Source organism: Aplidium turbinatum, chromosome 2 (genome assembly GCF_918807975.1).
Source record: "Aplidium turbinatum chromosome 2, kaAplTurb1.1, whole genome shotgun sequence".
Taxonomy (NCBI): domain Eukaryota; kingdom Metazoa; phylum Chordata; class Ascidiacea; order Aplousobranchia; family Polyclinidae; genus Aplidium; species Aplidium turbinatum.
In genome coordinates this window covers 14,972,436-14,999,703 of record NC_137473.1, presented here as the reverse complement: position 1 = coordinate 14,999,703, position 27,268 = coordinate 14,972,436, and the positions used below count along the sequence as shown (strand labels likewise).

General features: G+C 36.8%; 1 protein-coding gene and 1 long non-coding RNA gene across 2 annotated transcripts in view; one reads left to right on the top strand and one right to left on the bottom strand.

Moving 5' to 3' along the window:
* Positions 1-26,348, top strand: part of LOC145788351 (SCO-spondin-like) — an 89,993-nt gene extending 63,645 nt beyond the window's left edge. The window contains exons 57-78 of the mRNA XM_082600127.1: positions 717-895; positions 1,859-2,074; positions 2,532-2,666; positions 3,044-3,165; positions 3,993-4,325; positions 4,827-4,972; positions 5,692-5,847; positions 6,162-6,284; positions 6,890-7,044; positions 8,587-8,753; positions 11,629-11,739; positions 11,862-11,964; positions 12,322-12,553; positions 12,972-13,130; positions 13,855-14,053; positions 14,706-14,824; positions 15,357-15,511; positions 15,597-15,717; positions 16,840-16,968; positions 23,427-23,554; positions 25,328-25,478; positions 26,267-26,348. Of these exons, the coding sequence (XP_082456253.1) occupies positions 717-895; positions 1,859-2,074; positions 2,532-2,666; positions 3,044-3,165; positions 3,993-4,325; positions 4,827-4,972; positions 5,692-5,847; positions 6,162-6,284; positions 6,890-7,044; positions 8,587-8,753; positions 11,629-11,739; positions 11,862-11,964; positions 12,322-12,553; positions 12,972-13,130; positions 13,855-14,053; positions 14,706-14,824; positions 15,357-15,511; positions 15,597-15,717; positions 16,840-16,968; positions 23,427-23,554; positions 25,328-25,478; positions 26,267-26,289 (3,362 nt within the window). The 3' untranslated portion in view covers positions 26,290-26,348. The remainder of the gene's footprint in view (positions 1-716; positions 896-1,858; positions 2,075-2,531; positions 2,667-3,043; positions 3,166-3,992; positions 4,326-4,826; positions 4,973-5,691; positions 5,848-6,161; positions 6,285-6,889; positions 7,045-8,586; positions 8,754-11,628; positions 11,740-11,861; positions 11,965-12,321; positions 12,554-12,971; positions 13,131-13,854; positions 14,054-14,705; positions 14,825-15,356; positions 15,512-15,596; positions 15,718-16,839; positions 16,969-23,426; positions 23,555-25,327; positions 25,479-26,266) is intronic.
* Positions 17,331-19,398, bottom strand: LOC145788190 (uncharacterized). Its single transcript, XR_014291500.1, has 4 exons — positions 19,169-19,398; positions 18,848-18,909; positions 18,537-18,703; positions 17,331-17,815 (listed from the first exon to the last, which is right to left on the bottom strand). It is a non-coding gene; the product is annotated as an uncharacterized LOC145788190 (long non-coding RNA).
* Positions 26,349-27,268: the final 920 nt, after the last annotated feature.

Genomic DNA, 27,268 nt, shown 5'->3' with positions numbered 1-27,268 from the left:
TTCGATTATCCATTTAGCCCTTTTTAAGCCTTGAAAAGAAAAAAAAAAAAACTTACATGTACAAGAAATACTAGTTAACTAGTTAAGGACTATAGGCAAATTGTTCGTAAGCAATTGTTCGTAAAGCAATTGTTCGTAAACTGTTTTTCGTATAATGAAATCCGTAAAACAATTCTTCGTAAAGCATTTCTTCGTATACATCAAATTTTAACTGCATGCACGAAAAAATGCTTTAGGAAGAATTGTTTTACGAAGAATTAATGTTACGAACAATTGTTTTACAAACAATTGCTTACGAACAATTGCTTTACGAACAACTGTTTACGAAAAAACGTCGGACACCCTAGTTAAGATAGCTATGAACGCTTTTTTTAACACAGAATGCATTTTATCTTCATATATTAGCTGCGTGCTTTATCAGTGAATTGAAAATTGTTTTACTCACTGCAAGATATTGTAAAACCGTGTTGATGCAAAACTGGTAAGCAATAAAAAAAATTAATAGTTTACGTAATCTTGTTTTGGGTTTACAATCAACCTTTTAACCGTTTAGACTTTTAAACTTTAACCTTTTAGACTTGTTTAGATGTGAAAACAAGTCTTTCCTTAAAAATTTAACATTGTCTTACCATACTGTTAAAACTTTAGTTAAAAGTCTAAAATCAGTAAGTTACTGGAATTGATAATTAAATGTGATACTGATATATATCTTTAAGGTGGAAAATGTACTGGCTTTCCATCAGAAGCAAAGCTTTGTGAAGATATCAGCACCCTGGCACCGTGCCTCAATACATCTATGGTGCCTTACGACGATGACACTTGTCAAAACGTGATTGCTGGAAGTCGCTATAGCGAATGTGGTCCGAGATGCACCAGAACGTGCTCTGGAGCGACAGTAAGTGTTTGTTTGAAAAAGGTCGCTGGTAAAAAGAAATTGAGAGCCATAACCTGTGAACTTCGATGACCGATCTTTGTCAATAGTTTAAAAATTAGATTAGAGTTTTTCAGCACATGAAATCGTCAATTTAAATTTTAAAAAAGCTCTTTCAATAGGCTATTTCTACAAAACCTCAAATTATTTTTCAACTCTTGAAGCTAATTAACTTGCATTTCTAGCGTGAAAACCAAACTTCTTTGTTTTTCAAATAGACAAAGCAGAATAAACACTTTAACTGACCTGCAATGGATAATTAGCTCATACATTTATCAAAACAATTTCAAGTGAGGCACATTAAGAAAACTTCCAAGTGAATCCACCCGATTGCTTTCCACGTTAATTTGTATAATTTTTATTAAATAGCTGATCTAAAAAAATGGGAAAGTCTTATATTTATTTCTTAAAACCCTTTCCTTCCCACCGTTGCCGAACGGCAACATCAACTTTTGTGATGCTTTTCTCCCTTATCTGCTGTCATTCGGCAACATTGGGAAGATTAGATCACAAACTGAACTTAATTAAACTGCTTTGAGACTTTTGTTTCGCTTGACTGGTCTTTCGTATTTATGTTTTGCTTCATCAAACACACGTGTTCACTGTGGTGGTTGAAACTACTGAAAGTGCAATATTGCATGTGATAATTTGTGAATGATAAACAGGCTCTATTTGGCAATTTTGTTTGAGAACGTGTTGATTAGTGATGGTACAGTACATAATCGGAAGAGCACACTTCCGTTTCATGTGCTGCGCTTTCTAGAATTATTTCTTTTTCGATGTTGCCGATCGGCAACAATGGGAAGTTAGGCAAGTGAATGTAAGTGTTTGGCTGAAACTAAGGATTGATGTTAGCTCTGTTTATTGCAGCTTATCTGTCAAAAATTACTGTTTAGTTACTAGTGCTACCTATATAAAATGGCGAAGAGATTTGGAGTTGATAATGCGACTAATTACATTTTGCTCCCTGATGGGATCGAGTCAGATGTGGAAGATGGGGATGGAGAAATGTATCGTGATGATGATGTTGTTGACCCGGATTATAATCCAGATCCAGATATAACTGCAGGGCCATTAGAAGATATAACTATAGGGACTCTGCTTGAATGGAAGAAACAACTGCTTTTTGGCCTTTCACACCAAGTGATTTTAGTCAGCGGGACGCCCTTTGACGAAAGACATTAGGCCTACTGGTACCGAATTCGTTTTAATTGCTGTGCACACTGCGGTTATATGTGTTTATGTTTAATTTCTCAACATGCAGTACACGGAAACATTGAAATTTCTTCCAGAAATTATAAAGTGTTTTTTTGAAATATTACCGATATCCATACCACTTTTTACCAATGTTGCCAAACGGCAACATTTCGCTGTTGCTATAGCAACCAACATATCTTAAATTTTTTTTTAAATTTTATATTTGGAAGTTAAAAGTAAAATATGGCCTAAATTTCAAATTTTTTGAAATACGGGAAAATAATTCGGGAAGGAAAGGGTTAATTTGTCAAAATTTAAGTTTTTTTGTAAAAAACAAAAAGTAGAAAAGTTCATATCAAATTGAATGCTGAAGAGTGCATCAGAATAAGTATTTTTATTTCAGATTTGCTCATCCAGTTGCAATTCTGGTTGTTTTTGTCCTGACGGTTACATGTTGGAACGAAACCGTTCGTGTGTGTTATCACAGCAATGCCAATGCCATGATGTCTACGACAAAAGATACTTCAACTCTGGTGAAGTTAGTAATTTTGTTCAAAAATTCAAAGATGAATTCCTTTTTCACTGCCATAACAACACTCAATCGTAAACATACTTAGGCTAGTTGCAGAACAAAGATCGACATTAGTAGCCTAATGAAAAAAATAATAATGAAAATAATAATATACAAAAATAAATAATAATAAACAAATGAAATGATAATAAATATACAAACCAACCTAAAAGTCAGTGCAGAAGAAATTTTGCAGTGCTTTGATCTAACCTTCTGCTGATAGTCAGGTAGAAGTCCACTTTGCACTACAAGAAGTAAAACTGCTAGTTGCATTTATTCATTATACTTAGTCTATTCTGTGCACTCTGTAGGGTTTGTGACACACTCATTTCACTATTTTTTAGGTATTTTTGAAAACTGAGCCTTGCCAACAAACCTGCCGCTGTGAAAATGGCACGATAATGTGTGGGGGATGCCCCGTCGAGTCCGACTGGTGCCCTTGGTCTCACTGGACATCTTGCTTGAAGTAATGTTGAGTGAAAATTGCTGTTGGCCTACTGCAAAATTACTCAGCCATAAACTTGTCAGCAATGGTTGTGGAAGAACAGTGATCAGTTAATAATAATCATATTTATGCTGCAAATTGAATGAGGTGGTTCACCAGGCATTTAGATAACATTATACGTTCTACTGGTGCAAATTAAGCTAAACTATCACTTTATACATCTTGTGATAGTTTAGCTTCATTTGTACCAGTAGAACGCATCATATTATTTATATAATCATATTTATTTTGCACATAGTTCGCAAAGATAAAACTTCATACGGTATTCTGAATAACAAATTATCGTGTAACTGAAGATACCTTCATTTGTTTAACTATTTTGTGATTAAATGTTATGTTATGAAATTGATGTGCAATTTTTTTAAGTTTGAGTAGTCTAAGCGAGTTTTTTAAGTACTGTACTGTATTAACTTTAACGTAATTTATTCAAATAACTATAAATAGGCTTGGAGTATTTCATGCATTGAGTTTTTTTTGTTTTATTATGGTTTTATTTATTGTCGCTCTACAACTGTTAAGATCTTTTCGCGACAGGGCTCACTTTTAATTTTGCATTACATTTACGATGTCATCACGTTATTACTCGACTTATCTTCACTACGTTACGCAAGAAAAGTACAATCAATACCGCTTTTAAAGTCACTGGTATGACTCGACCTGGTATCGAACTCAGACCTACCAGCACTTGCAGAGCAGGAATCGTAGCATTGACTAGTCATTGAAATGAATTTGTAAACCAAGCCTACATTAAAAAATTAAATAACTCAGATTGTAACTTTTTCTTGCAGAACTTGTGGAAAGCAAAATCGCTATAGATACCGTCCAACTACTGCCTCCAGTGATCACTCAAGCATGAAGGAAAGCCGATTGAATGATGCTTTTGTTGGAATGAACCAAATGAAGATCGATATCGCAACAGATGTTTGCAAGATTCCTTCCACCTGTGGTATAGGCGGAAAGCATAAAAGTGCATGGGGAAAATGGGAAAACTGGGCGAAATGTGACTGCACGACCCCATACAGCATCAGAAAAAGAAAATGCACCACTACTTCTATTCTGCATGACTTCCATAGTGACTCCAGTGGATGCTCTGGGATTAGTTTACAAACGAAGCTCTGCAGGTCGTCGCTTTTAAAACTTCCAACAATATTATTGTTTACTTTTCAAAACTTCCAACAATATTATTGTTTACTTTTCAAAACTTCCAACAATATTATTGTTTACTTTTCAAAACTTCCAACAATATTATTGTTTACTTTTCAAAACTTCCAACAATATTATTGTTTACTTTTCAAAACTTCCAACAATATTATTGTTTACTTTTCAAAATATTTTTCGTTCATGATAATTTGCTGATGTTGCAAGTCTACCCCAATAAAATCTGTTCTGCGTTATTCAGATACAGATACAATTTAATAAGTCTTCGAATTAATTTTTATGAATGTGATATAAATTAATGTAGGTTATTATTACAATATTGCTTTAGGAATAAACATTACAAGAACTTAGCCTACTTCTCAAAACTGCTCTTATTTCGCAAAAGAAATGCCTTTTGCATTTTTAGGTTTTTGAAATCTGTTTATGATTTCTTGTCTCGTTTTTAGCGTTAATTTGTACTTTAGAACGGATTTGAAAAATTGCGAATACAGCTGTCCGAGTGGATTAGCATTATCACCATGCTCTTTGAATAAATGTCCAATCACTTGCCTAGACTTTTCATCAAAAGTCAAATGCATGGAAACTAACCAAACGTTGAACGAACATTCAGGTAACTGCCTTTGTTCTTGTATAGTGTCGGTTTCAATTTATCAGACAAATTGCAACATGGTTTCATATACATTGCACACTTACTATAGTTTTTCATAAGCAACCAACATTTTTGTGACATTTTTGTGTTTGGTATTTCTTTGTATTAAAAGAAGCCATTACTTAAAGTACAAGATAGCAATGGAATGCTTTGAAAGAAGCAGTTCAATTGGTCTCACATAACCCAATTATTAAAGAAATACATTCTAATCTGCGCAAGCCAAGCTTGGATAGGCTAAAACCATGTCTATATTCAGGTTAAATATTTGTACATGTTGATACACTATAAATATTAATTGTTAGTTTACACTGACCAACGCAAATTCCTTACATACAGGGGGCAAAAATTCTTGATTTCTCCTATGAAATCACACAAATCCTGTTTACTGCCAAAGTAAAAGGAAATCTCTATTATTCTGGCTTTGCTTTCAAATGATTGTAAAAGTAATGTTTTCTGATGATGAAAAAATTATCTATATTTCACTGGGGCCTCAATATTTCAATGTTCCATTAGTCCCACTGTATCCTTAGGTCTCACACCTTCTGTAATGCAGGGATGCGTCATGGAAGGACACTCCAACAGCAGTTTTGTTTTCAGCAAATGTAAATAAGCCATAGCAATCATGCTTGCATATTATTTTCATCATAGGTTTAGTCACAAAAGAAGTTTAAAAATTTCAGATCATGAAAGTCAATCAATAAAATGCATCCCACAATGCACCTGTCCATCCGGGTTTCTGATAAACCCAATATTGAAAGGGGAAGCGTTTGAATGCGTATTACCAGAGGAGTGTCCGTGCTTTTTTGAAAATGTCACCAACAAGTTGAGTTACGCAGGTAATCAGATAAGCTCTATTGTTGCAATCATTGTTAGCCATAGGTTTGATAAACTAACGATCGTAACATGGCGAAGGTTGTTAATTTAGTTTTAAATAAAATATTTTTAAATCGAACGTTCACCCAGGGCTCTCATGACTCGGCTATGCACCCGACAATTAAATAGAGATTATTTAATTGTTTCTTGAGTTGATGAAATAGCTATCATCGAACTAAGGAACCTCCAAAGTTAAATAGACCTTTCACTGTTAAACGGTTTCAATTAAAGTTTCTTTTATTTCATAAAATAAACTCATGTTTATTTGATTTTTCAGGTTTCCTTTTACAACCTGACTGGTCGAAACCGGTTTACCTGCTTCCAAACAACCGCTACAGTGATAGTTGCAAAAATTGCACTTGTCTTTCAAATGGAAAACTTGAATGTAACTTCACGAAAGGTATTGTCATGTGTAACTAACATTTGCACTGGGAAAAGCAGCTGTGAGCTGCTCCCGTTCCAAGTGACGGGGTTTCTTCAAGTTTTCGGGCCTATTCGAAAAGTTACTGGCTCTTAAAATTATTTCGGTTCCAAAGTACCCCCTGGAATCCCAGTCAACTCTACTGCTTAGGTTATGACATCTCCACCATTTTAACTCAAGTTTGAAGTGCTGTGATTAAAAAAACAAGATCATCAGGCCTAATCGAAATGACGTTTGTGTAAACTCTAAATAAAAGTTAAATACAATTAATTCCTTCACAGAACAGTTGGTTCTTTGTCGATAAAAGAAAGTTTCGTTTCGGGAAATTCAGCAACAAAAGTTTGTTTTGATTAACTTTTGTGTCATAGATTGTAGTGGTGTTGTCAATTAAAAACATGTCTTTTCTTCACTCATTGAAGCATCAGTTCACACTTAAATTGTGCAATGCCCCACCACCTTTCTTCACCAGCCAGCTAACACATCACATATAATCCCGATACGTCATTTTTCTTTGTAAAAATCCGTTGGCGATATCTGAAAAACATTCCCGTTGAACTGAAAAACATCTTCCTTGCTCTGTTTAGATGCTAACTGCACCAATGGCATTTTTGACAAACAAGGGTGGAATGAATGGTCGAGTTGGAGTGACTGTTCGTCAACTTGCAACGGCGGCAGTCAGTGGAGAATGAGAGCATGCAATTCCAAAAACAATGTACCATGTGTTGGCGCTGGAGAGCAAGTATGGAAGATTGTCGGAGATTTCAAAATGTTCAAACTGGTTTGATTATTAGCATTTAGCAGGTTTGTGGAGTCGGAGGGATCTTGACGTGTCCGTAGCCGTTAAAAAGAAAGGCCGACTCCGGCTTGATACACAACAATGAGCAATAAAACTTTTGTTTACAATCTCTTTTAAAAATATTGTTTCTTTTTTTCGTAATTTGCTCTAACAATTTATCAGAAAGTAGAAGTGTTTGTCCTTGTCACTTTTTTGTAAAAGTCACCGTTTCAAATATGATCACAACTTAAGTGAAATTAAATTTAAAAAAATAAAAAAGGACAAAAATTCAAAAAAGAGAATCCGGCAACTCTCAAAAAGCTTGCAACTCTGAAGCTGGGTTCGGCCAGGTATAAACCGAGGAGTCGGAGTCATAAAATTTTTACCGACTTCACATCCCTGATTATTAGATACTATAATGTGATAACAAAACGCAAAAATAGAAAATACTTTTATTAACGTTCTTTGTGAGACTTCAGAAACCTTCAACGTATTGTAGCCTATTTCCATTTCTATTACCAATCAAGAAGAAAAGCGTCGGAACTCTCCCCCATCACTGGTTATCTTTACAGTCTTTATCTTTATTATCGTTGTCTTATCTTTACACCATTATAGGCTTTACATGTTATCGTTGCGGCCGCGCCTGCCAGTCACGCATTAGACATTTTAGCCATGGGAAGGTTTTTAAATGACGTGATTTTTAAACTATTGCCTTCGTTCTAAAGTGCTGCCATATATTGTAACCTATTAATAAAAATTAATTAATAACTATCACTTTGTTTACTTTACTGGTACTGTATTAAAAAAAAAAAACTTTGAAGCATTTAGCATACATTCCTTGCTACATTATATTATCGATTATTTTGAGTTGTTTCATCGTTGTAATTATTAAACCTAAGATTATGTCAACTTATTGTTTGCAACATAAGGACACAAAGTTTATCTGCGTGACAAATATTTACATGGCTGTAATTTAAAATCTAGCGGAGGTCTGTTAACTAATGGCTTCAAACCTTATCTTCAACAGCTATTCATGCGTTGTGCATAAATACAATGTAATATAACGGTTTCAAGATTGGGTTACTGCTACAAGTATCACGTCGGTTAATTATATGTAAATCAGGGTAACACTAAAGCATATCTTGTGACTTGTATTCGTGGCCCATTTGTAACCAATAACCATTCAATAGGATCAACGTTCAAGCTACTTTATCCACAATTAGAACGCCAAAGTTTAGTTATCAAAATGGTGTACAAAAACAAGCTTTATAGATATGCTATTTCACTTTAGTGGTTGCAAGGTGGTTGTAATTTTATGGTCGTTTGTAAATTCAAAGTGATTTTTTTTTGCCTCTCTTTCAAAGGCAATGGGAATAAAAGATAGAAAAAATGTTGCGGCTTTCAATTTTCACCACCTCCAACATGAGAAAGAAATTGAAGTCTGGTTATCAAACTTGTTTTACATTCTCTGATACTAAAGTGCTTGAAAATTTTGAATTTTTTTAGGAGCGATCATGCAATAATGACGTCTCATGTTCGATGACGCCATGGGAGACATGGGGAAGATGTTCTCGATCCTGCGGAAAAGGCATCCAATCCAGATGGAGGGATTGCCTTCCTGAGAATAAATGCTCTAAAGATAACTTGAAAGAAATTTCACAATGCCAAAACCAGTAAGAAAATAGAATGGAGTATTACCAACCACTAAAACTCTTTTAGAAACTAATTTTTTTTTGTCGCATCCAGGCTTTCACCCGGTGGTTGAAGATTTAGATTAAGTGGACGGGAAGGCAAGGAAGCCAATCTTCGTGTCCACCTTCAGGCATGCCTTAAAGTGTCCTGCCACAGACACATGCTCTTGATCGGTGTCGAACCGGCGCCCTCTCAATTGCCGTTCCAGTGTTCTCACCACTCGGCTATGCAGCCGACTTAGAAACTAATGCTTACAGACAAAAAGAAATTTATTGTTCCCAGATTGGTTTAGGACTGTGTCTTGGTTCCTGAAAAGCTTTTAACAATCTAAATCGTTAAGCAATTGCTTTGTGCGTAAAATATCCTATTGTAGTTTTTGCTGAATCTTTTGTGTTACAGTGTGGTTTTTGTTTATCAAAGTGGGAGGTATTCGAGATAAAAATGTTTTAAGATATAATTTTCAAAACTACAGAATGGAGCAACTTTTTGTCTTTTTTTTTATATCAAATGAAATGCTTAAGGAATAATTCGCTAGGGAGGGCAAGTGATTATCTTTCATTGCTTTATCACGATAAAAACTCGACGCATGAAAATTTATAAACGAAGAAAGACCACTGCATTCAAACCGCATAACGTTGCGTTAAGGTTCTGTTTCGTCATTGCAATATGACAATTTTATTGTCATCATCCGTTTAGTCGATTTCGACTCTCGATCACTCTATAAATCATCTCTTTACATCTTTCGATTCCTCGCTACCTCCTTCAGCTTTTCCATACCCATTCCGCTGTCATTTATTACTGTATCGAGCCATCTCGTTTTGAGACGGCCCTTTCCTCTTTCTCCGCTGGCCATAAACATTTTAAACAAAATTTTATTTTGGTGCTTTATTCCACTTGAATTTATTAGTGAAAAATTTATTTTTATTTCAAAATTTGGTTTTTGTTTTGCTGAACTAAACTTTACTCCGAACATCTTTAATGTAGCTTGAGTAGAGAGTTTGCTGTGTTGAACCATTGATAAGCAAACCAAAGCAACTTCAATGGATTTAAGATGTTTTATTACAAAGAGATATAATATAATTAAAAAACCAACTTAAACGTTTTCGACACGTACGTGTGTCCTCATCAGGAATTACTTAAATCTGCAATATAGCCTACGGTACATAAAATGAAAATTGTAATAGAAATTTGACTTTGTACTACAACTGTAACGACTAACGACACTCTGGACTAAACAGCACAAACTGAACAAGTGATACAAGAATGATTATGAGTAAATTAGACGGCGGGAAACAGACTATACTTGAGGTGTAAAGTACAGGCATGTGACAAACAATTAGAACACACACAAAAGGAACAATGAGCCACAGGCGAATAACAGCCTGTTGAAAGACAGATTATTACGTTTGATTCTTAACGCTTCCATGATCTTAGTCTGAAATTCAAATCTGCCTCGAGAGATGATTTTAAATTGGTCGATCGAGACATTGTCAGTGCACATTACCCAAGAGGCGATGTGCTCTTTAATTGCACTTTTAGTTGTTAAGTTTGGGTTTAAGTGCTCCCCGTGCCTTGTCAACAAATGTCTGGTTGACATACCAATGTATGTCTGGTTTGCGTCACGCAAACAACTAAACTTATACACAACATTAGAAGAACGTTGTGACAACATAAGAAGAATTAAAATTTAAGAAGTGGCTAAGTGACATTTTACCTTTTTTTACATTCCAATGACATTTTACTTTCTTTCAAGTTGGCAATTTACTGTTTTTGAATATGTGTTACAACCATCTCTTTGTGTTGTAACAACCATCCCGGTATTGGGGATTATTTAAAAAATGTGTAATAATTCTCAAAGCAATAGCATAGCCGACATACTAACAGAATCAAAAAGCCAAAGATTTCATTTTGTAGTACTAAGTTATGAGCAGTTGCTGTGAAGTTTCTAAAAGGGTGCATAGAAAATTTTAAAAATTATAACGTTTAAGACAAAAAGTGTTACTTTCATACCCGTTGTCTCCTACGCAAGCTTTGCTGAGACGCACCTAACATTCAAATGAGAGTTATAGTTTGTTATTTTATGCGTAACTTTCAACGGACCAAGTTTCCACGGGACTTATACTTTGTGCCATATACTGTACTTTGGTTTCTTGCTTTCCTCACCAGGAAATAGGATGTTATGACAACCGTAGTCACTTTGTATAGTCACGTGACATTCCAAGATAGTTTCCGCCAATGCTGTGAGTAGCCTATATTTTAAACTGTCATTAACCATAAAATATAATATCCATTAAATATTAACTCATTCTAACTGTGATGCCGTTTTTTCTATTGACTACCTTTGGTTTATGTTCTATCCTTAGCGACTGACCGATGTCTATGTCTATCCGGCTCAGCGTTTCAGTGATCACCTCTAAACCGACAAGCATGGGTTGGATACCCTGTTGAGTGTTGAGTCATACCAAAGATTTTTAAAATGGTTCCCTTCTTCCTGCTTGGCAGTCAACAAGGGAATAGATTTAGGGTAATTGTGTACTCGGTTGCGCCTCTGTACTGCGCGAGTTGACACTGCCTGCTTTGTAATGCACTGAGAACAACGCAAAAGCAACAGTGGACACAGTTCTAAATTAAACCACACATTATTATTAGACTTTCGGTAGAGAGTTTGTCTTGTTGAACCATTGTTATTATTTGAAAAACAACCAAATGATTGAAAGTGTTTCTCACATAATCTTTTTTTCAAAGCACCTTCTTCAGAAAATACTATGACTAGCATTTCAAGCCTACATTCTCCCAAGCAACTTACGCCAAAAGGGCAGCATGTTTTTTTAGTTAACTCCCAAAAATATTTTTTAGGGTTTTTTGTCTCCCATCTTTTACGCAATGGACAACTTGGACCGGGTGTAGCGTGAAATGTGGAACCGGAAAAAAATCACGTCACAGGTTGTGCAGAAATTCCACTCACGAGTAAGTCAATTGTGAAACTGTGTTTAGAGTAGTTTTACATAAGTTTTTAGAGAGGTTGAGTTTACTGCGATCATCTGGAGCGCAAAAGTCATCTATTTTGGTTACTGTTATTTGCTGTGTAGCCGAGTGGCTGGAACTCTGCCACTACGATCGAAAGGACGTTGGTTCGACACCTCCCACGAGCTATGCAGCAATGTGACAAAACAAATAATAACCGTCCTCAAGGTAGACACGAAGATTGACTTCCTTGTCTTTATATCCACTTAGTTTAAACCTTCTAACACGGACGGGAAGTAAGCCAGGATACGCCAAACGAACGATCTGTTGTTCTGTTTAAATGCAGACAATTTTTACAATCACATAGCCTATATTGTAATGCGATGACAATACTAACATTGTTTTCCATTGTAGTGTAAGAAACAAGTCGTTCCAAAATTCAATGATGTAAATGAAATTTAACTTGCATGTTGCGTGAAAATCGATTTTGTTGAAAAACAAACCTTTTATATACCGGTGCCGAACAAAAAACTACATAGTTTTCTTTTACCGTATTTCCAAATTTGTGTTTTGTCAAGTTTACAGATCCATCGCTGCACTGCCACTGTTAGAAATGACTCTGCACTTTTCGAAACTGAAACCCACGTATGCTTTGGAAAGTCGTGCCTTACAAATGCGACCACTAGCCCGCTGTTGTGGGGTTCATGGAGCAGCTGGTCTTTTTGCAATGGAACTTGTGGGAAAGGAAGGCAAACAAAGACCCGGCTATGTCGTCAATTGGATTCATTTCACTTTGCAACATCTAATTCTTGCTTTGGTAAAACGTTACTGCTAGAAAACAATGCTTCTCGCTTCTGTGTACTGGAACCCAAATTGGAAACATTAATTTTCTTTGGTTTATTCGGCATGGTTTAATTGTACTGCTAGGTTTCATATTCTAAAGTTCCTGTTTGTTTTTGAAGTGTTCTTGTGTGTGAAATATCATATCCACTAGGTGCCACTACATGAAGAGCTACCATCATAAGCATAATACTTCTTAAAAATTATGGTTAAGGGTCTACATCACAAAAGACGATTTAATCAACTTCAAAAACAAGCGCTTATTTGCTGATGTTTTATTAAGCAAATCCCAATGCAAAAAAAAATCAATGTAGGCTCCGTACTCAACTTATAAAGTACAGTATTTGTGATGAAAATGGTTAGGACAGAGTAGCCAAACTCGTATCTTTTTGAAGGAGGACGTGAAATAGCAAGAAATTGCGAACTACCGCATTGTCCAAACACGTCTTTAGCCACTCCGTGTCCGACGGGTACGAAATTAAGCAACACTTGTGACCATTGCTTACGTGGCAGCAACAGTCGACCACCTGCAACATGTTCTGAAATCGCATCTGGTAAGTAAAAACACATAATAACTCAATTGATCACAACAAAAACATATTTCATTGATAGATACATAGATGTTTATTAACTGCTGCGAAAAAGATGCACAAGTCAAAACACAATGTAGCCTACATAGCAAAACTGTTGAAATGATTACAATTAGAAATAAGAAAATGATGAAAGCATCACAACAGCGGGAGGCTGCAAAGTGACCATTCAAGGTCTTCAAGTCAAGCAGCCACCCCTTGACTCATCAATGAAAGCTTAATTATAATCGGCTACTTGAGAAAAAGACAAAATAATAAATAAATAACAGTGAAGCTGTCCAAGATGATAAGAAATTTAAAAAAAAAATTGATGTTAACAAAACCGAAGATTTGATTACATAGTGCAATTCATTTTTTTATAAACTGCTATCTAAATCCCACGCATGATTACATGTTTCAAAAGTGCCCACATTTTAGCTTTCAGCAATTCGAATGACATAAAGACTACTTCAAAAATAATACAAGGATTCGTAACCTCCCTTCATCATTGCTTTATCAGTGGAGAAAAGTGTAGGAATTTCTGTGCGAAAGTGTCGGAAGTGTTTGAGTTGCCTAGCACTAAGAATAGAAATTGCTAATTAGATAGAACTACAGCGCAATGTAAAAACCTTAAAACACTCCTTGAAACCACAACTTTGTTTCTTTTCTCCGTAGCAAAAACAAGTTTTCAATCAATAACATTGCATAGGTTCCAGTGTGCCTTGTGACCCAAATGTTTGCGTTCAAATTTGTCTTTGCGATGAGGACAAGGTGTTGGAACTAGGTGGGTCAACCACTGCAAGTTGTGTACCTGCCAGTGATTGTGAGTGCATTGATAACATGGGGGCGGTGTGGCCCTCAGGAGCGGAATGGAACATCAATGATGAGGACAGAAACCAAAATTGCAAGTCCGTGTACTGTGTCCGTATGCAGTAGTTTCATTGTTTCTTTTTAACGTTTCGATTTATCTATAGGCTAAATCGTGACAACGTCGATACGTTTTTCTCCAGCAGGAAACGTTATTTTAATGTTTTTATACTGTATTTTCAGTACTAGATTGATGATAGTCCTCGGTGGGTAGCCCGTGCGTAAACTACAATTTAAACTACCTGTATTTTTTACATATGATTCGAAAAAGTGATAGTTCATTTGCAACTTAAACTCAATTCAAACTCTATATTGAATCTTCTTCTGGCTTTACTCCACTTAAACGAGCGGCTTGAGTGCGTTGGCTTGGCTTTCACCCTTTTCTTTATTCGATGCTTATGGCCGGTTGGGGCAGACTAGATAGCTAACCGAAATCGACTACAATCGGTAGGAATAGACTGGGTTCTGATGTTTTTGGTAAATTTTAAATTACCTTTAGCCTACTTTCCATTATTGATGCTGTTTTAACCTGAAAAAAATGGAGTTGGAAAGTGGTGGGATGTGTAAGTTTAATTGCCTTAGCTGTTATCACGTTCATTTATAAAAATAATACAGAGTGCAGATTTTTTTAAGCTGGAAGTATGTTTAAAATTGATATTTACTGAATGATCAATTTTTGTTGTTTATGAACAGTAAAACTTGTTTCTGCTCTTTTGGCCAAGTAGTTTGTCACAACCAGCGATGCGTGACGAGTGACGTTTGTAAGTGGACCTCATGGGGAAGTTGGACATCTTGTGACCAAACTTGTCATGGTAAATAAATTGTCAAGAGTAAAGTAACTATTTGTATTTGCTTCGGAATATTAACAAGCCTAAAAAAAGATGAACAAAATGCATTCATCATTAACAATAAATTTCTTTCCTGCGATTGGTCAAGTAGTCTACAACTCTACTTTGTATTTGAAAGCTTTATTTCGACCGACACAGACCTGGTTACTAAGGATGGCTGCTTGAGGTTTACTTGTGTGTTCCACATAAGTAGTTTAATTATATTACCAGTTACTTCAGTTGGCCAATGCATGCTGGTATCGTTTTTTTTCGTGAGGATTTGGTCTTTGTTGATATGCTGAACGTTTGATTATACTACAAACAAAAAGACTCAAAGCAGAGATATAAACAGTCAGAGGAAGTGTCTGATGGGGGCAGCTGACTTTTCCATCAAGGAAAATCGTCCCTCCAAAACCAAAAAAATGCTTTATAATGTGACCTTTCCTGGTACTTGATCAACAACAAAAAGTTCTCTTTTTTTCCAATTTCTTGATCGTTCTCCACAATTTCACCGCAGGTGCTGAAGCAGCTAAGAGATCTCGATTTCGATCCTCCATTACGTCATCGGGAGATTCAGAAACTGAATGCGAAGCTAGACGATCACAAGTGGAAGTTTGCGATCAATTTCCTAAATGTTCAAATATTTGCAGCGACGATGATGCCATTGAAAAAGTAGCGTGGCCTATTGTTCCATTAATTTCACCTTAATTCTAAATGTTTACGGCTGAAGAAACTAATCAACTGTGTCAACATTCAGACTTGGTGGAAGGACGACTGTGTACTTTGCGCGTGTGGCATTGACGGAAAGATGATTTGTAACAACACTTGTTGGTCGTCGTGGTCTGCTTGGACGTCTTGTTCTGCCACATGCGGCGATGGTGAGTTTTTATATATCAACTTCCTGTAAGGACCAAAACAAGAACCCATACTGCAAAATCTCAAAGAATTTGAGTAAGATTCAAACCAGATTTAAGAATTAAGTAGACTGTAGACCTTCATCTAGGCCAGCATATAACTTTTATCAATTAGATTCTTTTATCAAAATCAATTTTCGGCCTACTTTAGACCTAACGTATAGTTTGTCTTGTGTTAGTGTTTAAACTTTGGCTATATGTCCTGTTTACAAAACAGTCATCACAGGAACACTTCCATTTAAACGCTGTGTATGTGTTTCGTGTTACTACACATGAAAAAAGTTAGTTTATATTACGTAGGTAGTAAGTAAGTACACACTTGTGACAAAACCATCCAGTTATTATTTAATCTTAGTTTTGTTGTCCGTGACACTTGATCGTACTTTTCAAGTAAGTTTGCGCAGTGGGATTCATCGTCTCTAAGAATGGAGCGGTAAGTACAGCATAAACGGCTGAGCTTATTGAGCAATTTTATCCATATCGAGCATTACAACTTATCAACTAGCCCTGCGTTTGGTCAAAAGAAGCGCAATGCTTATGAAGCTCACATTTGGTCGGATAGCTTTTACTTAACCGCTTGTTTCTTGCTACAGCCAACTGTTTGTACCAGTACTTAGAAATATTTTGGCAGTACAGTACTTTATGGTGGGTTTGATTACTGGTATGGTGAGCGACACACAACGATTGGTGCTTTGGTAAGCACTCAGCTCTGTGGAAAATAACTTCATCTTTGTGTGTCACACGGCTGTAGTCCAGAGCATCAAGCAAGTTTTTGCTCTGTTGTCGAACTCGACCAAGTCTTTTGCAGAGCTTTGCTTTCATACCAAGGCATTCGAGAAGACGTTGCATCACTTGCTCCTGTCCACATTAGCAACATGCGTCTTCTAAAGAGTACCCTCAGTCATGCATTGACGTTTTACATCTGCCGATTAGGTAATAATTGAGTGGGGCAACACATAGTTGATCTGCTAAACAAGAATCGAATCAACGTGAAGTCTTTCTTCAGTGCATCATATATTTTTTCTCATCAAGTGCCAATGGTAGTGACATTACCTGGCTCAAACATAAATCATCGCTTTACTGTAGATGCGCACCAGCTCCGGACAAGGCAATGTCTTTTGCAAACATTTGCCTGTGATGACGCGTACTCAAGCGAGGAAAGACTTTGCAATGACGTTGCTGTGACGCCATGCCTTGAAGGAGACTCTCATAAAGGTTATTTTACCATCGAATTGAGCTTTACCCAAAAATGTGCTATTTTATCATAAGGTTTTCCTTCTTATTGAAGACCAGCTCAGTGGCCGAGTGGTTTCACACTGTTAAAAAATTTTACTGTCCTTTGGACAGGCAGCAAAATAACTTCCTAAGTAGTAATTTTATTTACTGTAATGGAAGTATTTTTACTTCCGTTGACAGTCATATTTTTAATGTTTCTGATCAGTAAAAATACTGCTCTGGATAGTCATTTTTTAAATGTTTCTGATCAGTAAAATTACTGCTCTGGATAGTCATTTTTTAAATGTTTCTGATCAGTAAAATTACTGGTCTGGATAGTCATTTTTTAAATGTTTCTGATCAGTAGAATTACTGCTCCGGATAGTCATTTTTTAAATGTTTCTGATCAGTAAAATTACTGCTCTGGACAGGCAGCAAAATAACTTCCCGAATAGTTTTTGTGACAAACGGCATTATGAGAGTAAAATGACTTTCTCTACAAGTAAATATTACACACGTGCATTTGCAGATATAAATTTATTGTGTACAGCAGACCTCACTGGCGACAATGTTTCACAATATATTTCTCAAGATGTTACAAGTATAGCTATTTGTTTGATGTTTCACGAACACGTGAATTCGCTTTTTTAACTGCAGAGTTCAGCCGAGGCTATATTTCGGCGAAGCATGAAGCAGCAGCGACTGAACAGTGAATTTCTTGACTTGCTTCAATCTTCATAACAAACATCCCTGCCGAAGCATGACCTCGTTGCACAGTCGGAGTACTTTAGGGTGCACATCCCACTTTTTCTTGTCATGACGGATGACCCCAATGCGAGCAAAGTATCTGAGGAAACAACACAAGTTATATCAGTGGATCTTTTCAAATTTGACCGTGATATTTAGCAATGTTTGTAACTACACCACAATACCATCGTGTAGTGAAACCTTCAAATTGATCAGAATGCGTTGTCACTTCCACAAACCTTAGAATAATCGTCATCCTCTGGAGTTGTGGCTTGGAACTTGCGTACATAACTAGTATTAACAGTTTAACACCTCTAATAATCAGTCTGGATGGCCGAGTGGTCTAAGGGAACGTTCAAATATTACGTAACGCTTTTTTTCCGAATTTTTGACCCCCCCCCTCCCCCATATAACGCCAACGTAACGCTTTTTTCAATCCCCCCCTCCCCCATGTAACGCTTTTTCACTACAAATTCAGCACAAAAAAATATCATTCCGTACTCGAAAACGTTACGTAACGTTTTGCTTGAACCCCCTCCCCCCGATGTGACGCTAACGTAACGCTTTGCATAACCCCCCCTCTCCCCCTCGAAGGCGTTACGTAATATTTGAACGTTCCCTAAGACGCAATCCCTCCGGTAATGGGTGCAGTTCTTACTAGCTGCAGTAGAGAGACACTGTCAAGAAATTCGTGGATTTAAATCCCACTCCAGCCAGACCAGCTTGTCACTGGTATGAATGACTTTGTGAAGGAGGGAGTTCCATTATTGTTATTCCTTAGCTCATACATAAACAATTAAACACATTACAGGTTTACATACCTCTGTATAAACTCCAGACTTGCAGCTGCACTATCTGGATATGACATTGCAAAGACGTAATATGAGCAGAAGAAGTAAGCCAGCGCTACAAAAAAACGACTTGGTTTCCATTGCAAGGTTGCCTTCGATGAATATGAGAAACTTCACTGCACTGGCAAGAGTGGGCCCTGCAGATGCAATGAGGCACAAATGAAACTACGAAGACTGAAATTAGTGCATATTTACATTTACCAACTTCATATTTAGGTGAGCAATTCAAAAGTTCACTTGTACATCAGTCAACATTGTACAAACGCTCATTCACAACTTACCAAAACACACAATTATTGGATGCTGGTACACGAGTTTCTTCAAACTGGGAGATAGCTGAATCCTACAAATTGAAGTTAACATTTTTAAGATATTGAAAATAATACAAACATTGTCAAACACTCATATAGCCGCACTCTTATCGCTAAGAAGGCAATGAAATAGAATTTATTAGCAGTAGTAGCATGGTGTTCATATCACACAAGTTATATATAAGCTATACATAAATTTGCAAAGTATGTGTCAGATGTTCTTCCGGGAATGGGAAGGTTGGGTATTAAAAAATCTGTGTTTGCAAGTAAATAATAATAGATGTACGTTACCTCAAAGCATTGATAAATCGCTGAGCAATCTTCTTTAAAATATGTTGTAATCAGTTCCACTAATCCCACTGAGATGGCAAGTTGTCTCCCAGCCGCCAGTTGTCTCCCGGCACATCATAAATGCACAAGGATAATATCCAAGTATCAAGTTATTCAATGAAATGAAATACAACACATGCTCAGGAAAGCATGAAAAAACCTAAATTGGTTTAAAACATGTATTATGAGACGTTGTCACGAATAATACGGGTAATAAGTACTGGTCCTCTTCCTGTAGCCTAATGGGGATTTTTCCTTCTTGATCTTTGGCCAGGGCTGAGGGTCTATCGTTTACCACCCTGGACCTGCTGCTCAAATTATTCATGCTGGTCACACACGAAAGATCAGCCTACCACAAGTTTTATCACCACAGCTGGATAAACCACTCAATTATTTAGTTCTCACTTTTTAACAGTCCTGGGCATTGACTAGGCCTATAAACTGCAACTGACGGCAGATGTTTCACTCTGAGGTAAAATGGAGTTGCATCTCAAACGTCGTTACTCCCTGGCTACTCATGGGCAAGGCGTAGCACCAGATATGGCAGATATACTCTCTAGCTAGGGTCACAGCTGGTTTTTTTAAAACTGTGTAGGCTACCTAATATTTTCTCATTTTGAAGACAGTTGCAGCAGCCATGCCTAGCAATCTTTTGGCAGTGGCTATTTGACCGGCGCCGGTCTTTGAATCTGAAACACTATTTGACCGGTCATGACATCACTATACAGGCACCTTTTTCTTTTTCTCTTACAAAGCAAAAGACGAAAAGCGCGTATATAAGTTCTAAATTCGACAATTTTATTCAACTTGATCCGTGGCGCGTGCGATACTTCGCCGACTCCTATTCTAGAGGGAATGAGTTCGATACTACCCGGAAGCATTCTTTTTTTTTTAACTAAATTTTGACCCAAAGTGCATTTTGTAGTCAATTTTTAATTTGAGTTGCATTACATTTACATACCATTACCATTTTTTTAAAAGAAGCATTGTATATAACTAACTTGTTGAGAGCAAAAGTGTAATGCTTCGTTCGGCACACACGGTCACATCAATCAATTATTTTATTTTTGTCATTAACGCGTCCGGGACGAAAAAGACACTAACTACAAAAATTGATATAGACCTACCAGCACGTTAATGAACGGGAAAAGGTGGCAAAACCTTGAAAGGTTTAAAACGTGCCTGAATGAAAAATTATGTAGTAGGCTATATATCAGTAGTTAGCACGGCCACAAACGGAAAATTACCCAGAGAAATTCTCAAATTCCAGCAAATTAAAAAAACTCTAACTTTATTACTCACATTTGAAAAGACATAAGAAATTGGGCTGTAGGCAACTGAAATTAAAAACTGACTACAAAAATGCACTTCGCGTCAAAATTTAGTTAAAGAAAAAAGAACGCTTCTGGGTAGTATCAAACTCATTCCCTCTAGAATAGAAGCCGGCGAAGTATCGCACGCACCACGTATCGAGTTGAATAAACTTGTCGAATTTAGAACTTATATACGCGCTTCTCGTCTTTTGCTTTGAAAGAGAAAAAGGTGCCTGTATAGTGATGTCATGACCGGTCAAATAGTGTTTCAGATTCAAAAACCGGCGCCGGTCAAATAGCCACTGCCTAATCTTTTTATAGTACGATTCCAACACTGGATCTTCCAATCCAGAGCCCGAATGCTAGAAGCTACTACAACAGAGCTCGACTACTTCAACATTGTGTGTTCAGTAGGCTACAATACTGGTATACCGGGAAGATGTGTTAGGTAGTTCTTCACATTGACTCAGGGGTGCAGTGGTTAGAAAATTGTAGGGAGGGGGCAGAGCCTCACTGCATTGACTGACAGACCGACCTGCCTGATCTAAGTCATTGTTGTTCAGTGCATATTGCTTAACTATGTAATTTCGTAGCAGTTTAATGCAGTTAACTTACTAAAAGCATCGAAATAAATTAATTTCAATGGTACGCTATTGTTCTCATTTGTCCATGGTAAACATAAAAAAAATCAGCAAAGATACCATTTGTAGGATTAAACTTGTTACCTGTTCAGTGATACAGGTTTAACGATGCTACTTTTGCTATTGACACGCTTCCTCTGTCTATCTGAAACTTATGACTGCAACTAAACCAGCTGTAACTAAGTTACTGCACCATTCTTGCAACCATGCTTGATGCTTGCATTTTTGCACATGCTCAGTTGTCAGACTCAGTGTTGCCAGATGCTTAGCACCAAAAAGTAAATAAAATTTCACCAGATTGCATACAACTTCACCAGATATGTAAAACACCCTAAATAAAACAATTTCGCCTAAAAATACAAATACTTTTTAAGACATAAGACACTGCCGTCACACATGCGCAAACCTCTTGCAAAACGTTTTCTATACGAGCGGGGATTTTTCGCTTAAAAGTTTAAAAAAACTTTCTTGAAAAAAAAAGATTGGGGGAAAATTTCACTAGATTTCACCAAAAAGTTTTCTGGTCCCAAAGTCAAAAAATTTGGCATCAAAGGCCTCTAAAATTGAATTTCACCAGAATTTTTTTAAATTTGTTATCCTATTTCCCCATCTGGCAACGCTAATCAGACTCTGCAAATTCTGAGCGGGAAATTGAGCGCGGACCAGGATAACATTCGCCAGCCCATTGGCTGACGACTGATAAGTGATAATAATTCTCGGGTTTTAGTCAGAGAGTCGAACCGTTTGACTATAAAACTCGGGTTCGGTTCGACTCTCTAGTACTTTCAGTGCATTTTTAAGGAACCAATATTACAAACAATTAAAACATTTTTGTTGGAAGCCCGTGAGTTCGGATCTCTAGCAAACTTTCCTTCCAGTCATGATTGTTTCAATTAACTCACGAACTCTATATTGCTGGCCAAGGTAGCCTATATCAGATATCAAAACAGAAAGGCATGACATAACGTAGCATCCCACTGTTTCGAGAATGTGCTGGTGTGACCGTAAATATGTTGACCGGAAAAAAGGTTGACGTTTCGTAGAAGTGCTAAATATATTGCTGCACAGGAGTATAGTAGCCTAATCGGACTAAAATAACGGTGTTAATAAAATGTTACTGCCCATGTAGCCTACCGTACCTATAGTACAATTACTGCCAATGCAAGTTAAAAAAAAAACTATAAAAAGTCAGTAAAATTTTACTATTTTTGTCAGTAAAATTGCAAAACACTTTCACAGACCAGTAAATTCACTTCCAAAAAAGAAGTGAAATCATCTACTACGAAAAGAAGTAAAATTTAAAACTGCTCAATCAGTGATTCTACTATATTTGGAGTAAAAAAACGTCTTTGTCTAGTAAATATACCACAAAATGGCCAGTAATTTCAAGTACTGTAACAAGATAGTAATATTCTACTGCTCTTTTGACAGTAAAATTACGAAATTTTTTAACAGTGCACCTTCAACTTTGGTGCTAGTAGATCTGAGGTCGATTCCAGGTCGAGTCAAATCGAAGACTTTAAACGGTGCCGATTGTCTTCTTTCTTGCATAACATAGTTTAGATAAGTTGGGTAACAATGTGATGACGTCATAAACATCATAATAAAATTAAAAATGAGCTCTGTCGCTGAAAGATTTGAATTGATATCATCATCATCATCAGTCGTTATCTCCGCCTGCGGCAGATTGCGCATCAACATGGCTTATTTGCTTCCAAGAGTGGCGATTTTGAGCCAACTCGCCCAGTGTCGTCAAGTGGAGTCCGGTCCATGATTGAATGTTGTCTTGCCATCGTTTTGGTTGTCTGCCACGTTTGATATAGAGAGGCCATAAATAAGACTATAACATTATTGCTATCAAAGTTTTGAGAAGAAAGCTGCACATCTAGTATGTGCATTGTGCAATGTGCATGACAGAGAATAATCGCTATCAAAAGAACTGCTTTGCTGACTGGAACATGAAATGTTACACGGTCAGTAAATTTAGCGAGGCACCACTTCTCGTTTATTGCCTATCGGAGCGCAATCACAGTAAAGTGTTTTTACTCAAGCACACAACAAGTATGGCCGTGTAAGGAATCAATCTCAAGACTTTAAGATTTGTAGTTCAAAGCACAGCCACTGCGCCATCTTTGCCGCTTTATCGATAAAACTTTTTTTTGTGGAAAAAGAAAATGCCTGATTTGACTCATAACCTCCGCCGATACTAATCACATATTTACAATATGCTAACCCTCCGATGATATCCGCTTTCTTTCACAATAGAAAACTCTTTTACTTGCTCCATTCATTCTCAACATATCGTCTTCTCATTGGAACGCTGCGTATCACGTGACATCGAAACGCATTACTGTTCCGGATACTGCCCTTCGTCAGTACGGGTGCTGCCGCAAGTGAGTTGAAAAGTATGCCAATTAGATTGTAATGTTTTGCTTCAATCTATCCACAAGTTTGGAAAAGATATACAGGGTGATCCGAAAGTAACTCCCTATTCTAAAATAACTGTAATTTATTCTTGAAGTGTAATTTCTCCAATTAATGAATATGAGAAGAAAATATATTGATTGGAATTTTATTTAAAGTTTAATATAGCCACCATCATTCGCCACAAGCTTCTCAAGTCGACCATGAACATAAAGGATGAATGGACCCACAATCCTATCCGAAGTCATTACACACCATACCGTTACCTTGGGTCGATTCTGCATTTTTTCACTGGTAACACGAGGATCTTCTCCAGCCCAGTAGTGACAGCTATGACGGTTCACATACCCACCTCTGTGGAATACTGCTTCATCACTCCAGAGTATATTTTTTAAGAGATCTGGCCAGTGGCCAGTCTCCAAACCAAACCAACATCATCTCTTCAAACTCCATACGAATGTCGCAGTCTTCGGCAGAGAGTGATTGGCAGTAGTGTGGCTTCCAAGCACGCCACTTAAGCTCATTTTTGAGCACATTACGTACACAACGAAAGTCCACTTTCTCTTGCTGCTTGTCGAATTGGCTTTTTCGGGCTACGGCTAAACATTTCTTGAACAAGTTGCACTACCTCAGGCTCTGAATTTGGAAGGGCGACCGCTTCGTTGAGTATCACTCACAGATCCTGTAGTCATGAGTTTTGCATGACAATTTTTGATCGTCTTTGGGTCAATTTGAGCATGTCTTCCCTTAGTGGTTCTCCACCATCTTTGTACTTCAACAATGGATCTCCAAACTTCGCAATGTGCAGCTATCTGGGCACGTTCCTGCACAGTGAGACGTCCAGCCATTTTTGCAGGGCTTTAAAATTTCAAACAAATTTTAACAAAGTTAAAAAATGAATTCACATAACATATCTCAAAAGAAAACAAGATCATAGATTTAATTGCCAAACATTAAGTATCTTACAAACAAAAATTAAGAAATACTATCGCAGGATTTGAATAAATTGTGAGTGTTTTCAAATAGGGAGTTACTTATAGGGATCACCCTGTAAATGAAAATGGCTTTTGTCGAAAGTTTGGCAAAATGACTAGCAAAAACTTTGTTGTTCCTTCTTCTAATTTAATGAGTTGATGGATAAATTACTTGCGTGGTATTTGCTCATTCAGTTGTGTCACTTTTTATCTCACATTTCAGTTGTCAAAGCGTATAATGTAGAAAGCTAAAAATTATCAAGTTGTCATCTATCTATATCAGCAAATTAGTGCTTTTTTACATTGATTTAACGTCTGCGAACGTCGAATCATTGTAAAAAATAATTGCTTATCTGGATTGCTACTAATCTACAAGTTTTAGTTCATTTAGAATTTAGAGATTTTACAGAGCATTGCTCTGTATCGTCTGTGCATTCAAACACTGATACATTCTGCTGTAAAACCAGTTCACACTATTTTCATCTTAATATAAGTTTCGCTTTCATTGCGCTTATCACTATTGTTTTTATCTGCAGGTGCTCAGCCTCATCTATCTTTTTCCAATTAATTTTAACGTAGAGTTTCCATTAATTTTCTATTTTGACGCTATTCAAACACAAACCAACTTTGTCCTCTTAGCTAAGGATTTTTAACACACTTGAGCCTTGCATAACATTTTTACCATTTCAAGTGCTCATAGCAGTCGCCTTATTCAAATAAAGTTATCTTCGATTGTTATAAACTCAGTTAACACAACGACACTTGCAGGAACCGTACGTCCATTCTATCTGTGAATGCTGTCATCACGATTTAGATGACGTATTGCCACATTTACCTGTGACATTGTACTGTCCTGACCAATCACAACGTGTCATTACTATTCCAAATATTTCGTCATGCTCCTGCCACCCTTGTGATGGTGAGGTTTTCATTGGATAACAAGAAGTTTCTCTTTTTTAGAGAGACTTTGGCACTCTATTTAGCCTACCTATGTTTATTCTGCAACTTTAGTGCGTATATCGTGCTATGTGATGGATAGAGGAAATATTTATCCTATGACTGATAAAACCTTCGCTCAAGTTTAATGCGGTTAATTTCTCAAACTTTTTCGGACTTTCACCCATTGACGGCCTGATCAGTGATCACCGAGAGTAACACCTTGAAGTTTCAATTGCATGTATTGTATGGTGTTGTCGGATGATTTGGTACTTTAAAATTCAGTCTTGTAAAACAGATAAACAAGGTTTTATAACATAAAGCCCAGGAGCAAAATCTGTACTTTTAACCAGCTTTTTTTCACAAATTACATCCATTTACTGATGACACTTGGAGAAGTTGAAATAAGAGAAAAATCCAAGTGCGCACGATATAACTTCTTTCGTTCTAAACGATCCACAGAAAACTTAAATCTGACAACAACAAACAAACGTTCAAAATGTACAACATTCATTTTGCATTAGTTGTCTAAGATTGGAACAAGTGTTGAACATAAAGCTACCACCGAAGTCGTGATATTTTAATCTTGTACTGTGGATAAACAGTGGGATTGCATGATTTGAAATTAAGCACAGATTTTGAAGATTGTTTTAAATGTTGTGGGATCTTTCTTTATCAAAAACGTATAATGTTTCATACTATTGTGTATTAACTTTGTCATTCGAAACTTTGGTTTAAAGCTCATTATTATCGCTGTTTTCAATTTTACAGGAAATCCACTGGCAAGGAAATAAGCACTCCACTTTGGACCAATTACGTTTACCACCTCTTTGCTGGATTGGTTTGGAACGACGCTGATAACGACAAGATTATCTTCGATTCGATTTGTTTTATTTTCAATGTCTTTATTTCTTCATTACAATATGATGAACATTATATCTATTATTGAGTGCTTAAAACAGTTTTGTAACCGAAACACTACGTTACATCAATATGAAAACAACAGAACTTGCCAAACGTAACTCAGCGAAGTACAACCGCATTGTTTGACTGGCAAACCAGGAAACAAAGCCTTCCAATCCAAAACCATTGTATCACAGGAAACATGAAACTAATTTTCACACTTCCACTGAATGTAATCACTGAACAGTCGAAACTGAAAATATAATAATTAATTATATACTGGATACAGAATTATTCGGATGGTCATTTTATTTTTGTTTGGATGCGAAACGTACATAAAACAAAAACGTACAGTGTGCAATGTGCATCCCATCCTATGAGAGAGTGCGAAAGACCGTAGCCCTGAAGGCGTAGGAGGTCGTCGAGTCTGCACTCTCTCATTCAAACAGGTATACGAAAGAAAGTATTGCGTTTTTAAATAGCAAATTGTTGTTGGCAATTCAGTTGCACATACGTAGTTTTAGGTTTACACAAGCAAGACGTAGGCAGGGTGGTGGGAAATATGTCGCAATCGTGACTGTTCCAGCTGACTTTTTGTAACCTATATCAGAAAAAAACACCATTGTCCTTGAGATGATTAGGCTACAGGTTCTGAAATAACTACCTCTGTTTAAATGCACTGACTATCGCGCCATCTTAAATTTAATCTTAGAAAGAGTTAAATTTGTTAGCTTGCTAACTTGGTCTACTTTACGTTGATCCAACATCAGTAGTCTACACTCGACTCCAGACCCAGTGATGCCAGTTGTGAATAGGCAATTGCAAGGAGCGACACCATAGATTTCAGTAGACCTCACACGTCTCACTGAA